This window comes from Drosophila willistoni (genome assembly GCF_018902025.1).
Source record: "Drosophila willistoni isolate 14030-0811.24 chromosome 2R unlocalized genomic scaffold, UCI_dwil_1.1 Seg167, whole genome shotgun sequence".
Classification (NCBI taxonomy): Eukaryota; Metazoa; Arthropoda; class Insecta; order Diptera; family Drosophilidae; genus Drosophila; species Drosophila willistoni.
Window position 1 is genome coordinate 18,973,172 of NW_025814050.1, and position 18,268 is coordinate 18,991,439.

At 35.1% G+C, this 18,268-nt stretch overlaps 2 protein-coding genes across 3 annotated transcripts; one reads left to right on the top strand and one right to left on the bottom strand.

Annotated features, from left to right (window-relative positions):
• Positions 1 to 1,478: 1,478 nt before the first annotated feature.
• Positions 1,479 to 6,533, bottom strand: LOC6641804 (DNA ligase 1). Of its 2 annotated transcripts, XM_002065365.4 has the most exons (3): positions 6,424 to 6,533; positions 2,118 to 3,233; positions 1,479 to 2,054 (listed from the first exon to the last, which is right to left on the bottom strand). In XM_002065365.4, the coding sequence occupies exons 2-3, from the start codon at positions 3,217 to 3,219 to the stop codon at positions 1,657 to 1,659; spliced, it is 1,500 nt and encodes a 499-aa protein (XP_002065401.1). In that variant the 5' UTR covers positions 3,220 to 3,233; positions 6,424 to 6,533; the 3' UTR covers positions 1,479 to 1,656. The 2 variants fall into 2 exon arrangements, with proteins under 2 accessions (XP_002065401.1, XP_046866760.1); XM_047010804.1 differs by lacking the exon at positions 6,424 to 6,533 and having other exon boundaries at positions 2,118 to 3,309.
• Positions 6,534 to 14,304: 7,771 nt separating this feature from the next.
• LOC6641805 lies at positions 14,305 to 17,793 on the top strand. The gene is made up of 3 exons (XM_002065366.4): positions 14,305 to 14,439; positions 16,482 to 16,582; positions 16,645 to 17,793. Exon 3 carries the CDS (start codon positions 16,686 to 16,688, stop codon positions 17,682 to 17,684), a length of 999 nt encoding a protein of 332 aa, XP_002065402.1. The 5' UTR covers positions 14,305 to 14,439; positions 16,482 to 16,582; positions 16,645 to 16,685; the 3' UTR covers positions 17,685 to 17,793.
• Positions 17,794 to 18,268: the final 475 nt, after the last annotated feature.

Sequence of the window (18,268 nt, forward strand, 5' to 3'; positions counted from 1 at the left end):
GAGAACGATAATGATAATGATGAGACCCAAAAAGCGATTAACAGTACAACAAGCCTATAAACAAATTGCCACAGCTTAGTCAACAACAACAAGAACACGAAGAACCACCAGGACAACGACCGGGACACTAATCACCTGAAAAAAAGAGGAGATATCAAAAAGAATATTCACACACACTTTCATGTGTGTTTTTGTGTGTGTGTGTGTAATAATCAGGCTGTCAGGGGGACTCGTGTGTGTCGCTCATTCGCTCTCATCGTGTAAACAAAACTACAATTAATCAAAGATTTTACCTAACGGGACTTTATTACACGCAGCTTTGGTTAATTGCATAAATAAAACTCTAATGTTTTGGGATGATGGAGACAACAACAGCAACAACAACAGCAATAACTGGCTTAATTAATCCTCCACCCAAACTCATGCTCCCCATGGAGTCGGCAAATAAATAATAAAAACACAAATTGACACACATACACAGAAATAAAGGCAATAGATATGTATATGTATGTATGCAGGGGTGAATTGAGGAACATATGACAAAAAGGGCCATAAATTGGCCACATGTAGAGAATAACTATTTGGCAATAGGTATGTAAATACTTTTAGGATACGATTCGAAATAAACAAGAAATCAATTTCGCTTAACTTTCTAATACTTTCAGGACTTTTATTTGCTGACATCGAGAAAATTTTTATGTGTGGTTAACCTACTATATGATCAGTATCCAAATTGAGCTGTTTTCCAATCTGAAATATGTATGAATTTAGCTAAAGACTCTTAGGCATTACTCTTATGTTCAATACATAACATAACAAAAGTGTTTCCAACTACTTTTGCCATGATAAAATGAGAGAATAACATTAATATATTCTTTATGATCTTTCTTTTCCAATTTTCTATTATAATGCTAATAATTTGTAAAGCGCACAAGATTTAAGAACAATTTGACTATATGAAAGAATAAAATTTATTCACCAAAATCAACCTCTAAATACGTTCCGGACTATGGTACATAAATAGATGATCTAGAAAATTTATAAATTTTAAAATGTAATGATACATTTTTTGCAAACCTTTATATATTTGAAATCCCCTCCTGTTTGCATATGTAGAAAAATAAAAAGGGGCAACAAACTGGTAAACAAGGAAATGCAAGAAGTTAGTTCTACGATAGTTGAAAACGCTGTTTGTAGATGGACACAGGAGACACGGGAGGCAGGGAAATGCGGCAAAAAGTCATTACAAAGCAAGGCTAAAGGTTATCGTATTGGCTTGGTGTAGACCTTTATTAATATGCCATGTTGGTGGGCGGAGTGGGGTGGGTTTGGTTTGCTTCGGTCAACCGGATATATACACTTCCACATCCACTTATATGAACTGTCCATGCTTTGTAATTAAAACAATTATAATTGCCAATGTTGAGCATGTGAATGGTAAATACACTGCGGAAAAAACACAAAGGAATCGACATCTATTTATGTTCATGCATTCTGATGTTTATTGGGTGAGTCGTAGCTCAAAATATATCGTCAACAAACAATTATCCTGCATATTCATTTGTATTAAACCGCTTTACTTCCTCTTTTTTTTTTTTGATGGACAACTATCTAAAGGTTATACAGGGAAAGGGATTGAGAGTGAAGGTTGAGAACTTAACGTCCGCGGGAATCTTTAGGCTCGATATTGGAGACCCAAGGAATGGGATTGATGTAGATATTGGATACTGTGCCTCGCAATGTATCAATGCCCTGATTAAGAGGCACTGGCTTCGGACGATTGCTCACTTTTTTCATCCACTTGTTCCAAGCTCCTTTAGTCTTTTGCAGTCGCTCTTGCTCCAACTTTTCCTTACGCTCCTCCTGCTGACGTAGACGCTCACGTTCTTGCTGTTGTTTTTCAACCTTGACACGTTCCCACTCCTTGAGACGTTTCTTCATCATCTCGGGTGTTTCTCTGATCGGTGGAGGCTTAACAGTTCTCAAAGACTGTGTGCTAGCAAAAGACGAGGTACCACCACCCATTCCCACTCGGGACGAGACGCTACCTTTAGCTAGGGGGGGAATTGTACATTAATGAATGGTTCAATTAAATGCTGCAAATTTCTAGTGCCTACCATTAACCAAACTCGTTGGTTTAGATTTTTTTTGTTCCTCCTTGCGCTTGCACCATTGCTCGAAACGTTCTTTCGAGAGACGTTGACGTAGTGCAGCTTCGGATTCTTTTTTCTCCTTCTCCATTTTGGCTGCTTGTATCTTTTCTTGCTTCTGGCGTTCCTTGCGGGCAATCCAATCCTCATAGGACGACTGAGAGACACGCTCCTTCTTCCCATCGAGGGTTTTATAGTAAGTAGAGGCATCGGAACTGCAGCTACCAAGACTTAGAGAAGGCACCATATTACTACGATTTTCTGTCCAGCTCGAACCTGATACCGAAGAAGCGTCAGTTTTGCGCACAGAAGAAGCACTGCTCAAGTCATAAGTGCGATTGGTCAACAGAGGGTCATTGTTGCTCTCCACTTTTCCCACAAAATAAGTCTTGGCACTCTGGGCATCAATTGGAATTGCTGGAGTCTCCGGTACCTGAAGACTCTCGAATGAACTGAGACTCTGATTGTCCTGATTGTTGTTCCATATGGTATCGGTTTCTGTATCAGTTGGCATTGAATGCTCTTCAGCGGGCACGGCTCTTGGTGTTGGACTTTTGTAGGTTTGCCATTCCGAATCATCTTCATCATCAACATCATCATCCAAGTTAGCCAGTTCTGATTCGATGCTATCTTTAAGATTTTGCTTTCTTTCTCGCTCCTCGTCTTCCCTTTCGCATTCATCCAACTCATTGCAAAAATCCATTATGGTATCCACATTGGTGTCTAGACTGCTGACACTTCCCATCTTCTGGGGCGCAAAGGTATAACTTGTTTCTGCATCAGTGTCTGGATCGTCGTCCAACTCATAAATGTCCTTTTCTTCCTCAACATCATCAACATCAACATCATCATCATCGTCGTCGTCGATGTCATTTTTCGTGTCCTCTCCCACATAACGCACAGTGGGTGGCGAATTGAAAGTTCGATTAGTGTAACCCATCATCGTATCTGTGTCATCATCATCGCTTATATCTGTCATGGGTCTGTTCATTGTACTCGAACCACGACCGGACAATTGCTGGCGCTCAACTAACTTGCCCCCAGTAGAACGGCGCGCTACAAAAGCCATTTTCTTAGATATTTCTGCCGAAGAGTTGGAAAATGTGAGAATGATAATACTATAGTTTATTCTGTGTTGACTGTTTCGTATAGACTAACATATTCTCTAAATTTCTCTTAACGGAAAGTTCAAACAATCAAAGCAGAGCTTACTACTATGAAAACTAAAATCGTATTGCCCTCGTGAGATAATTTTGAAGGAATTTGACGATTTAACCGCAGTGTTGACGACCAGGGCATTAGCTGAAACTGTGGATTAATCCAGGTGAACTGAAGCCAAAATTAATCAAAAGAATTTGGGGCTTGTCAGGAATCGCGACCGTGTTTGGGGATGGTTCCCTAGTGAAGAATCAATGGCTTATATTGTAACAATTTATATAGGAATGATTCAGTGCTGCATTTGTCCAAGGAAAAACGTTTTTGTTTGCATCCAAATAGCAACAAAAGGAAAGAGATGCAAAATTTAGAGAAATGTAGAGCAAAAGGATGCAGGATGAGAAAGCTTTTTTTTAATTAACAGTAATATAGTAATCAAATAGAGAAGGCGATCATACAGAAACAAAACGGCAAAGACGAACGCAAAAAATAAGAAACTATCTGTAAGTATCTAAAGAAGAAACAGAGGAGAGATTTTTTTAGTAGACTTGCCAATTTTTGCACCATGTAAAGAAGAATCTGTTGAATTTAAAAACCAGTTGGATTTTTGTGAATACCAATACATTATCAATTGTCTAACACTCGTTATCTGATGACCTACATAGCCCAAGCATATGTATTAACATATTTCCAGTCGTTCACCTAATAATAATCTCATTTAGTCACTAGTAAAATTTGCCTTGTTAAATTGCAATTACCTTTAGAATAGTTGGTCAGCGATCAGTTTCAATTACTTGAGATTTCTATCTCTCGCAGTGTAAAAACGCCTAGCAGTTACTATGTCGTCAACATAAACACATACACACATACATACATGCACCTACACCACTAGCCAAAGTAAAAATGAAAACATTTTAACTAATGACAAACAATTACTTAAACAACAAGTCGAACGGTGAACGGAAAACGGCGAATGGCTCACAGTGTAGCAACGAGTGGAAAATGGGCAACAAGGACGACAACGATGAGGACAACAGCAAAAAAGGTAATTAAAACTATACACCAACACACAGACACACCACCCACACAAGGAGTAAACTTCAGGACAATCTTTTCGTTTGGGTGTTTAAGCGGAAAGTTGTCGACTCAAAAATCGTTTGTTCTTCGCTTTCCTTGTGCTAGTGTGTATATGTATGTGTGTGAGGGTGTGTGTAATGAGCGGGCCCTTTTCATTTTTAATGAGAACCACACGAGCTCAGGTGTAATAAAAAATACTTATCGTTTTTCTCAGACTCACACACAACATTTGATAGACATAATGAAATGATTTTTTATGTTCCTTAATTGTTGTATCGTCTGCCAACATCTTGATGCCTGGTGGAAAGGCCTTGGAAAGGACAGCCTTTAAATTAAAACAAAAACAATTAATGTTGGTGGCCTTTTCTACGAGCTGCCAAATGACTTGTCAAAAAGGGGGCGTGTCTCTAGGTGTGGGGGGGCTTGCGTGTGTGAGCTATTTCTGGATGTCAGTTAAAATGTTATATGTCTTCCTTTCTTTGTTCTGTTTTTTTTTCTTTTTTGAGGGAATTTGGGTCAGTCGAATTTGATAAAAACACATAGTGGTTAGCCTTAAAAATGAAAAAAGTAGAACCATCAAAAGCTTAGACAAAGGTAGACATTAAACATGGAAAATTGATATAATTGAAATATTGAAATTTAAATGAAACCTAAGAAGGGGACTAAATCAATGAAATTACTGCCCCTAACATCACTTTGAACCAACTTATAGGGAAAGATTTTTTTGGTACTCACACTTGAGCTAAATTAAAAAGCAGCGACTATTGAAATCAATAATAACTCTTATTAATGTGTATCAGGTTTTATCTCATATAACAAGAAGCAAATCATGTACTTTATAACAAAGAATTTAAGTTTTTTATATATTTTCTACGTATTTCTAAGCAAAGAATGATTGTTAAATTTACTTTCCTCTTTGATTTCAATTTCCATTAAACAATTCACAAAGGTAAAAGAGAATATAATATGTAGGTATAGTTTGGTATAGATTGTCCTATGTAAGGTTAAAGGTGGAGCTCCGTGTAGTCTGTGAACTCCTACAGATGTTTTTGATACTCTTTAGAAAACAATTTCTATTTTAGACACAAATACTGTTAAAACTGAAAAGAGTATAAAGTGTATTAATAATTCAGATTACATCAAGTTACAGACATAGATAGAGATGGGGAAACTCATTTCAGAAAGGAAAAAATACAGTTCAATTACCCGAAATTGGGCTTAAAGCTATATATTTTTGTGAGACTTTTATTTACATTTAAATATTTGCCAAATTTAATTAAAAATTATTTATAGAAAAAGCTTTTTTGTCAATATTTGCATAACTGTTGAATAGCCTAAAGTAATAAAATCATAAACAATCAATTAAATTGCAAAGAAAAACTATGAAAAATTAAAAATTGAAAGTAAGGAAAACCAACAGGTTGCCACACATACACACTCACACACACACACATACACACACACACATTTATGTGTATATATATGGGCCAATTACAAATTTTCAGCACGCACTCAAATAACTTTTCATTTTTTCGCTTTTGTTGGCTTTTTTGTTTAATTATAATTTCATTGTTTTTATTTCTCACTTTGGCATTTGCCCGGCATGACCAATGCCCATTGATTATGATGCGTTTGTTTCTCGTGGGTCGTCAGCAACAGGAGCGGGGCAACACGTTTAATTAAAAACGTGACAATTTTACCTGTGGCCAATGTGGCACATATTTCATACGCCATGTGTTTGACCAATTCCAATAATTTTTTGTTTAAATATTTAAAAAAGGGAAATGCCAACGCATCTAGCGTGTTATTTACATTTCGAAACATTTTCGTGTTGTATTACATTTCACTTTCATTATCCACAGAATTTAATTAACTCATATATATACATAGGCAAGGATGGGTAAAAAGTCGATTGGGGGGCTAGTTGAATTGTGTTTTTATTCAATGAAGCGGTAAATTGAGCTGATTAATTTAAATCGTTTTAATTATTTATGCAAAAGGCGTGATTTCAGAGTAAATGGCGGTCTATACAAGAACTTACCATTAATCCTAAAACGTTCCTAAAACACTCTGATTGGTCCCTTCAAAGGAGTAGTGCCCAAATGCGTGGTAAAACCCAAAAAAAAATATATATATACTTTTACGTTTTATTTGTTGTTGCTGTAAATGTAAAAGCGTGTTTAATCTGACAGGTTTTTAATGGAAAATTGAAGACCTACTAAGTAATTATTATATTGAATTTACATTTAGATACAAAACCAAAATGAAATCCATTCCCCCATCTCTCTTGGCCATCTCAGAGATTAATTCATTGAAAACATTTGACACCTCACGCACCTCAAGACCTGGCCAAACCAGACAGAACTTCAACAACTTCAGTCTTCAGACCACAAACAAATCAGTAAAGTAACCAACCTAAAGGAAGAAAATACGGCAAACAAAAAAAAAAAAATAATATAAAACGCGACAACCTCTAGCCAGAGGGAAAGGCTAAGTAAGTAAATCAATTTACCTAATTGACTTATGAGCCAAAGGACGACAAAGTTTCGACAGTTTCATTTCAATGAATGAATAAATGTCTATTAAATTAGCTGTGCTTTAATTTGTGAAATGATGCTATAAATTTGGCTTTTAAGGGCAATGAATTTGACAATTAGGGGTCAATGTATGTAGCTTTGGTTTTCATCACTTTAAAATTCTTCGTTCTCGACAGAATATCAATAATTTTTCATTTAATTTATGGCTTAACTTAACTTGTAATTATAAAATTACCTTATTAAGTAAAGAAATGTTTATAAATGTTTAATAATAGTGTTTTTACTTTTTTGAATAAATTTAGAATCCTGCAATGCTCAAGCCAAAAACAGAAAAGGTTTTGGGAACTTTCTAAATAACATTATCAACAGTTGTATTATTTGTAATTGTACTAGTAATTTAAATACATTTTTAAAGTTTATAGAAGTGATATAAATTATGTTGCTTTGGGTTCCAACAAAATATAAATAACATGACAGCAAAGATATAAGAATGAAATCAGAAAAATAAAATGTTTAGAAGCATTACAATTTTTTAAAATCTTTTCTGTAATTATTATCTTTACTTTTGCTTATATGCTTTCAAAAGTAAAAAAATGAATATGAAATCTATTAAAGGAAATGTTTGGAAATAATTTATATGAAGCCATTAGAAAATCTAGGGTCTAATTTTTTCGAATTGTTTTAGATAGATACTTGTAATTATATTGCTTAAAAAAGAACTCATTTATTCTTATTTAATGTGGATTAAAGGTTTCTGTAATCTTTTTAAACGGAGAGGATATGTATTTATCAATATGTTGTTTTTTATTTGTAAGTACAGATTATTCGATATATAGAAAATATTACTTATATATTTTGCAGGCATATCAACTGTGTATTGTGGTCCACGCCTTTCTTATTTAGGTACAATCAAATATACCTAATATTAATATATTATTGCGATTAACAATATTTACCCTAGGATTAGCACTTTGGCTTCAATATTGCATTACGAATGTTTCTTAATTGAGATACACAAGTCCTTGAGCTCATTCGTTCACAAAAGCAACGGGGCTCTGTGGTCCTCGCCTTTCTTCTGAGATGTAAGTAACTGCTCTACGCAGATTTTAAGCTCAATATCCGTGTCAGAAGCAGAACATAACTTTTAGCTTCAATTAGTCCAAGCCACTGGCAGGTAACTTGTCATATTTAATTAAGAAACTTTTCAACAATTGCTCATGAAATATTGCCGACAACGCGACGCTGTTGGCGCCTTATCAATGAGTGAAGCTCCAACAAATTTTTGAATTTTCATTGTCGTTTTTATTTTGGTTTTTTGCTTTGCTTTTGATACTGCCTTGGATTTTGGCCTGGTTGTAAAAGGGTAAGAGAGGTAAGAGGAGTGGCATAAATTTAATTTGACATAGTTTTGAATCAGCTTAGATTGCAGACACAGAGCAGACATATACACGCACACACCAGCACAGGACACAGACAGAAGAGTTAACCACACACACACACACACATAGAGCCCAATGGGTTTCTTACAAAAAGGGAAGGATGTGAGTTAGGGGTTGGATGGTTGGCAGTTACAGTTTGGCCCTTAAGCCATAATTGGTTGCGTCAGTGCATAAGTCACAAGTTCGTTTCAAGTCCTTGCCTTGGTTGTTGTCGTTGCCATAACGACATACAGAGGCAGTCACACCCTCCAGCCTGAAAGTATGCTGCATTTAAATAAGATAAATGCAAGCGCCCACTAATTGAATTGCTGACAAGATTTGTTTCATGCACACACATCTATGTATGCGTGTTTGTGTGTGTGTTTGCGTGTGTATGCCAACCTGTATAGGCGAATGAAATTTTGGTAATTAATATTTTCACGTAAGCGGAAATGTGACAACATGCAGCCAACATAAGTTTATTTAACTAGCTATCTGGTTGACTAAACTTTCTCTGTTTTTGTGTCTAGTCGTTGTTAGTTGAGTTGTCAACTGAGTTAGTTTTGTGTCGCTTTAAAGTTTTAGTGGTTTGAACTTTGTTGAACCATTCTAATTTATCTACACAATGCAGTGGTTCCAAAGTCAATTTTTATGGCTTAAACTACCATTGAAATGTTCGAGAATTGCATTTTAAAAGTCACGTTTAGAAGACTGATATGAAAATTCAGATGCACAACGCTGAAATCCTCCGACTACCGAAGAATGAAGATATTTATTATAAACTACATACCATAATCTTTAATTTCTAACTTTCTGATCGTTAAATTAATAAACACGAAATAAAGTTTGCAAAAAATTTCTGCCAAAGTTCTCGGCGTTTTTACCACTGTGCAACAGAGTTGTTAAAGCTAACTCCACATAACACTCCGGAAGATTTTAAATAAATAAAATAATATACACGTTTTTCAAGCAGTCCTTTTACTGTTGCGAGAGAGATGAATATTATTTCAATAGCAAGTTAAAAGCAAAGAAAATATAACTTCCTCTATTTTATGTCTCAAGAACTTTTAATTCTAATCAAAATGACTTCATAGCACCGCGTCAAAATAAACTTCCTGCGGCTTCACAAATTAAGATAATTTGTTGATTATATTAATTAGCAAAATATATTTTTTCTTTTCCCACTGGCAATTTGGCAAATGATTTTACCTTTAATCTTTTAACCTCGCCATTAATCTCATCTTTTGTATACTTTCCACGGTTGAGGCCATTTTAATACTTTTAATTTTGCATGTTTATAAAATAGAATAAAAAAAAAACTCTTTAACTGCAAACCGAAACCCACACATTAGACCAGACAGTCAGCGCGGTAAGTACTCGCCACATAAGCCAAAAAAAATAAGAATAAAAAGAAAGAGAAATTTCCGACAACTGTACAAGTTCAAAAAAGTGAGACCCAGGTTACCCTTCTCTAAACCCCTCCCCCTCCTTCAACTGCTTAGCAAACACTTTGAACTGCCCTTCTATTTGCAAACCCTCATTTCGCCTTCCTGAACAGCGAATTCAGGACTTGCATTGGCCATGGCAAGTCCAGAGGGAAAAAATACGAGTATAAGCTGAAATAAAACTGATTTCATTACCTTGATTAGTTGGTCTTCTCAGGTCTCAGGTCTGTCCTGTTCTGTCTATGACTGACTGGCTATTTGTTTGCTGGCAAAATGTTTTTTACTACTTCTTTTTACCATCTCACGGATGCGCTTATGATGGAGGATGGCTTTTGGCCGCCATTTTGAGTTCAATGCAAACATTAACCTCATTAGCATTTCAGTTACTGAATATTTAGATATATACACACGTTTATCGTAGTCAGCGAAAGGTTTGAAATCGACATTTTATTTTTTTAATGGATTAGTTTTATTAACTTAATCTAATTGACTGGTTGTCATTTGGGATAAGCATAGAATAAGTTCAATTATAATACAAATTTTAACTGTTTCCTATTATGGCTAATGAAATAAGAATTTTGTGGTTTTATATTTTACAAATTAACCAAGTTCATTGATATTAGCCTATTATTTGAATTTGAATAATATTTATTAAAGTTTGCTATAATTTTACCAGCTAATAAATCTTTTCATGTGTAATAAATCGGGATGAATAAGTAATACAATAAAATGTAAAAAGATTTCTGTATGTGACTAACCTTAAAATAAAATAAAACTAAACACAATTCATTTTATTCATTAGTTTCGACGCTGCCACAATGCCCATACCCATATTCAATTTAATGCAATTCGAATGTATTCACTTTAAAAGAATGTCCTTGTGAACGCTACTGATTCTCACTTGAAAGCTTCTTATTCTTCCACCAACTTTCTGATTATTCTTAATATTCGATATATTCCTACGACTAATTCAAATGATTTTCGCTGCTAACTATATCTATATTTTAATAATAGAACTTCCCCCTTAAATGCTTTACATGAAAATACTTTGCAATGAATTATATATAACTTAAGTATAAAGATGTAGATTCCACATAAGAATTTAATTTTCAAGGTCTTTGCCATATCCGTTTCTAACATTCTCTGACAGCAAAACTTTCTCACAAGTCAACACTAAAAAATTGAAAGTCAAATAAAACACCGACGCACCATTTCATCCAGCACACACATATTTTGCCAGCTTCTATGTTGGCCCTGAAAACCTCTTGAGAATAAGAAAAGTTAGAGGAAGAGATACTGCCTATCTGCCATTGAGTCATGTCAATGGATGTAGGTGAAATGTATCTTTCACGCTCAATTTATTTGTAATGATGTCGACAGCCTTATGTCGGAAGCAGAACTCAGTGGAAAAAAAATAATGTTACTAGGCCAACGAAAAAGCAGAAAAAAACACGCAGAAACGGCACATTAGTGCCCGCAAATCCCAATCATAAAGAGCGAATGTGGCACGACTTTTTCGCGAACGCATTTTTCATGTCGAAAATCGTGGCATGGCAAATGATGTCCTGGGGGAGTGACCTAAAAAAAAACACAGAGAGAAAGTAGTCGAAATGAAGAAATGTCCGCATGGGCATGGCTAATGAAATAAACATGTTTATTAGATACAAATGCGTATCATCAAGGGTCCTTCTACTCGACTTCATGTTTTTCACGTATTTTTTTCTCGAACGCTTTGGATTTTTTTCTTGTTTTTTGAGCGCGCAATGTTCACACGGCGTATGATTAATATTAAGCATAGCTCTACCTTGCACCTGTCCGCTTTGTAATTAATTGAATTATTTTTCTCAGGACGTGCCCCCTAGAGATAAGTCGACCGCTGTCTCCCATCGCATTATAAATGCAAAAGGCATCAAAAATAGCGGAAATGCAATTAAAATGTGCAACGGACTCCCGTTTACACTTTTTGTCTCTCTCTCTCTTTCCTTCTTTCTTTTTTTATCTCCGTTTCTTACTTCAGTTTTGCTCTTTGGGGGGCGTTGGTCTGTAAGTGTGGCTAAGCGCAAATTACCAACAGCTACTTAGGCACTAAACGAGGAGAAGAGAGAGGGCGAAAAAAATGAACCTAGCAATGAAATGCCGTGAGAGAAATGAGAGCTCTATTATGCTTAATTAAGTTTTTGTTTTGCCCCTTCATTTTTTTTTCACTCTATGCAAGTTGAAAAGAAAGTTTCTTGAACAAGGCTTAGTTAGAGCCATAGAGGAAAGATAGTGTGAAGTGCTCTGAAATTGTTTGTATGCCATGCTCAAGTGCAATTGAGGGCAGAGAAGTGATGGAACTGTATTTGCAGACTGTTTAAGTTAGTTAAGAATTGTTTTACAACCGATTGTTACTCCAACTACAGCTTCAATTAAATCAAATGCCAAGTTTTATATTCCACCATTATACTAAAACAAGTACTCTTTATTTTTCACTGCCTATGAACGAAGAGTTGTTAGCCAACTGTTCAAATATTACAATACCAATTAAGAATTAGTTTACCCATCAAAAGATCCTTGGTTATGGTATAGTCAAGCATAATTTATTACAAGTTTTGATTAAAATTAAACTTTACATATTCATTTTTTTATATGCCAGTTATACCTTGCGAGTCTAGATTCAAGCCATAAATGTAATCTGTGAAAAAACAACACTTACTGCTTATAACATACCAAAAAATTACTTATTTTTGAATGTTATCTCTTTTTCTTTTCTATTTTACCCCCTTTTTTCTTCTAGAAAGAAGAAGAGGACCATGTCTTGTAATGAATTGAAGTATTAAATCAGTTCAAAAAGAACCCCTCAATATGCTAATCTTCATCCTCTGGTTTTGAACAAAATGGTTTCTAACAGGAACATATACGACTATATTCTCAAATGGTACATGGCTAAAATATTTCATGTGATAACTCCAAAATGACGAATTCTAGAAACGTCAAGGTATAAAAAACTTCAAACTTTTTAATGAGATTAAAAGAACTTGAAGTGGTTTACATTAAACACAAAGAATACCTTATACAAGGTAGAAGACAACATTAAAAATTTAAATATTGATAAGACTAATTCTTTACACTAAAAGAATAAAAAAAATTTGCAAAAAATTACATATTGATTCAAATCTGAGAGTCTAGAGACATATAGTAAAGGTTAGATAAATCTCATTTAACACTGAAGATAAATTTCTCGTTCTATATAAATATTATATAAAAATTGACTTTAATATCATAAACCAAATACCAAATAAGCTTTCTCTTTTACGATTAGCTTTTAACCAAAGCAAATTGCGTAAAATGATTTAATTAGAATCTCCAAGCACGGCATAAATTCAATATAAATTCAAATTTTACAATAGTCATAGAAACGACTATGTGTGGATGTGTCTGTGTGTGTGTGTGTGTGTGTGGGCGACAATTTCAAATGCGTAAGACAAAAGTCAATTTGTTGTAAGCAGGCTGAATTCACAGCAAATGTGCGAGAGCAGAAACATATAAACATAACCATGAAAGATATTTGTTATAATAACATACGTGACCATATTTACAAATTCCAAATCAAATTCAAAGGACTAAAGTGTGTGGTGGGCACGCCCCCAATGTCTATCTTCTTGGTATGCATGTGAAATCTGTAAGGGGAATTGCCCAAGACATTTGCCCAAAAAGGGGGAGGGTGGGAGCAGGCCAGGCAATCTATTGTACGAGTATTTTAACTTAAGTACGCCTCTTCTGATACGAAATTTGTTAACATTTATGCATTAGCATTTCAAGCTGATGACATTGAAGGCTTCTTATGTGTACTCTGGAATACCAGACACCATGCTGAATGGTTTGGATATTCACACTGGATTGCATTGTGAAATTTATTCCTATTGTGGAATTTTAAGAAAGAAAAAAATAACTTTCTGATTGCAATTCGCAAATTTAATTCATTCATGAAATGCCAATGCAAAATCAATCAACAGGTCCTTTATATACCTGGTAATCGCTTGAAAAATGGGTATATTTATGCAGGGGATGCAACAAAAAAGAGTAAAAGGGAAAATCTTTATGGAGTGTTTTCTCTTTTAGTCAATTCGAAGAAGTCAGAATCAGAACTACCATTGGATTAGTGAATAAATCGAGATGGCTTCTCTATATAAACATCAGACAAAACCTTAATATATTTGGTAACAAGGTCATTATTGTACTGGGTATTCCAAAGTCGTTGCCTTAAACAGAATTATAATTTACATTTTCAACTGCATTTCATTTTAATTTCATACAAATAAATTTAATTGAAAGCCTTTTTGTTCAATTTGACAATATAGAAATTACATTACAGTTAGTTAATTAACTAAAATAAAGTAAAGCAAATTAAATAAATATATTTCTTTCGCTCGGGTAACAAATTCAAAGAAAATATACATACATTGATTTTAGTTTCAAATAGAAAGCATCTAGTGCTGAAACACAAACATATTAAAATTATATACAAAAAAAAATATAAAAGAATTGAAAAATTTAAATTTTTTTTTCCTTGTTCTGGAAAAAGTTATTCCTTGAGAGGAAAGTGTTTCGATACTTTTTTTATTGTGTCCAATTAAACGACATTTACGCTTTTGTTGTGAAATTTCAATATTATCAAGTAAGTATTTATATGTTTTCTGATGTATTTGAATATCGATTGTTTATATCTAGTATTAATTCCTGAATGTGTGACAGTGTGTGTCCTTGTCGTATGCACAATGAATTAGTAATTTTTTCTCTCTCTCTCTATCATTTGTTTTCGCATGTGCAATAACATTTTTGACAGTTGCATGCAAAAATTTGCTATACGTTTTAAAGGAGAGAGTGAATGCAGTTGAGGTCATACTGGGACAGGCAACACGGCGTATAATTAACAATAATGAAGTCGTAAAACCGCAATGCAATCAGCGATGCGCAAAAACACAAGCACAATCATATACAAACTCACTTATTCGTTTATATATATGTATATACAGTCGAAAAGCCGAAAAGCATATAGAACTACAGAGTGTGAGGGTGTTGTGAAGAGAGTAGAGAATTGGGGGAGGGGGGGAAAAGTAAAGAATGGATGGAGTATTTGTGGCCACAACTCTCGCTTACCCATTCGCTCGACTCCGCTCCAGCAGTCACGGTCAACGCTGGCGTTATAAAATATTTATAAACCATTTGCACGCATAATTAGTCTGTCATTAAATTTTGAGATTTTCGGTGTTTCCACAAACTTGTATGTGTGTGTGTGAGTGTGTGTGTGTGACTACTATGTGCCCGGTAGGTGCGCTTAAAATTATACTACTGTCAGTGCAGACTGTTGTGAACAGGAATATTGCCAAAGACAATGGGACTCAATTTGCTAAAAGAATATACAGAAAGTTTAAGTACTCTATATAAATTGCCTTGTCTTACCTTAGATAATTACTTTCAAGCCACTTACTTACTGTCTTTAATTCCATTTAAATAAGCTCAGCTATCAATTATTCAATAAATAATCCAGTGTTTGATACGTCGATTTAAGTAGCTTAAATAATCTGTTAATACAGTTTTAGACTTATATAAATAAACTTGTGTCAATTGTCACTTAATATAAAAGAAATCTTAGCTTAAAACACACTTTCAGAACAAAATATGAAAGTAAAAACAGGGTATTGAGAGAGGGATTACTATTAAACACTTGAAAAATGTGTTCATGAGTTATTATTCCTTTTCAAAATCCAAGAAAAATGTGGCTCGGGCTGTTGTAAAGGCTTCAAAAGTATATTAAACTTAAGAATATATACATTTAAAGCATACCATTTAATACGATCTAAAGGATACCATATGTAGTATGTAAATTGTTTCAGTTCAGCTAAAGCCCAGCAGCATTAAAAAGTAATTATACCCTACAAAAATATGTGCGCGAGACCGGACGGTCAAGCTGGTCGCTTTATGAGCCAAAGGGGTAAACACGGCGGAAGAATGGGTTGTTGAAATGTCATGTCATGTCGCGACAGGCGTCGGTGCGTTATATGAACCTGTATAGCGAGTGTGCGTGTGTTTGTGTGTGTGTGTGTGTGTGTGTGGCCATAAAGTAATCAGCGGAAATGTCAATGAGCCGCCGCCATTTGCTGATGTGTCGGCAACTGAGGTTTACATGGGACACACATCAGCGTCAAGGTATTCTTTATTATATTTTTTTCTCCTCCGATTTTTTGTTGTTGTTCCTGTTGCTGTTGTTGTCCTCGCTGCATTGTAATTAAAATTGTTCCTTGCTCTGGTCATGGGTAGAGAGAGAGAGGGGAAGGAGGCGATTGTCAAAGTGCGGGTTTAATTGTGTGCACAGGAGTGTGATGACAAATATTTTATACATCCGCATTGATAAGCGGTTAATATCTATTGACAGCGAACCCAGAAAATCGAACAAGGAATTGGGGGAAAAAAATAGAGCACTGATTGATTGTGCATCTGCGATAGTCATTATTCCAAAAGGATCGGAGATAGAGTTATTTATTACTCCCCCTCTAATGAAAAAAAGTTAGTTGCATTCAGGAAAATATCTTGAAATAACCTTTACAGATACATCCAATTTAAAGTTTATAACAGATTTAAACATAAAAACTTGTTAAAAACCAAGCTAGTTGTGACAATTTTGAACTTAACTAATATCCTATTTTATTTTGTCAATAGATCTGCTTACTTATCATAGTTAGTTTTGAGCTGTAAGTCAATTTTCTGCAAGTTAGAATCTTGGAATTAGTTTCTCAGTCGTTGGTAGGCACATCAAGCAAGTAAGTAAAGAATTATATAATTAGTATATAACATTTATTAACTTTTTTCTTTTTTCGCTAAGTCGTTACACAAAAAACCTATCAACACACAACTATAATCATTATGGCATTCTGTGGTCATGTTAGCCCCTCGGGACACATTGTCCTACGCGACGAAGTCTATACTGGACGTACACGTATAAATCTTGGACGATCCTCATCGGGTGAATTCGAATCTCCTGTCTCAGAATCATCGGAACAGGCATCAAACGCCATTGACAATAAAGCCGTGATAGAAGGCGGTGGCAGTTCGCGTACATATATTCTAACTGACAATCAAAGTGTTACACAAAATGCCAGTGGCGACGACTCTTCTTCGTATACACCACCGCCAGTAAATGGGAATCATTCAATGTCCGCCGAATCCCTGTGCAGTTGGTCCGAAATGTATGGTGGACTGAAGCAGTCGGGCAGCCAAAGCATGGTACCATCTCTGGCCCTTGGCTCAAAGGCCAGCTCCATGAGCTATCGGGCTCAGATCCAATCCATGAAGGTCGGACGTGAACCAGATGCGGCATTTGACAATTGGTATTCCGCAAAGGAGCAGCAACGACAGAAGAAGCAACTGCTCATCAAGGCTGTACGTGATCAGGAGCAGAATAAGATAGAGGAACGTAAACGCTTGGCCCAATCTTGTTACGACGAATGGCTTAGGAATAAGGCCCGTCAGGCATCAGATCAACGTTCGGATCGTCATCTTCAGATCGCTCGATTCAAAGCGGCTTGTGCCATTAAGTCCGATAATGGAAAATCCAATCGTGATATATCACCCGATAAGATTCGGGAAGTGGTCCAAGGATGGTGGCTAAAGAAACAAGAGCAAAGACAACGTCAACGTGAGGCTATAAAACGAGCCGAATTGCTAAAGGCCTTAGATGAGCAGAGTCGTCGAAAAGAAGCAGAAATGGCCTGGGAAAAGTGGATGAGCAAAGTGTCCAGCAAACCCAAGCCAGTGCCCATGAATCAAGGCATGGACTCGCTACGTGGCACTATCTCTCAACTGTATATCAATCCCCAGCATTGGCAGGGTACAATTATTCGTCAGGGTCCGCATAAATATTAGGAGAAATAAGCTACGCGATCGTTAATCGAATACATTAAGAATTGTTATGTATGAAATTGTTTGGCCATTCTAAAAAAATTGTATCGAAAATATATGTTTGAAGATAAAAGGAGACGCGTTTTTTTCTAAATAAATGTTTTCAAATAAGTTGAAAACAAATTTCAAATACTGGATCCAGTTAAAGTCTAGTTGTAGTTAATATCAGGTAAAGCTAATCACAGAATAATGTACTGATATTCTACTATATTTCACCTTAATAATGTTCCAATTGTAATATGCCAAAGTTATCAATCAGTAGAGTAAAACATAGACAATAATAAATTAAAAAATTGTACAACTTTTTTGTTAATCTTAAATTCTTAAATTTTGTGCTTTTTATTACTTTCCATTTGATTGCATTTTAGCCTGTAAATGTCTTTCGATTTAAATATTTACATATTTTTCCCTTTTTGCACAACACTCAAAACATTATTTTGCAAAAGTCAATTTATACAATTGTGTGCCAACAGAATTTAACCAATTTTGTAAACCAATACCCGATGTCAACAAGATAACCAAGATATCCCCCATATCCATACACTCAT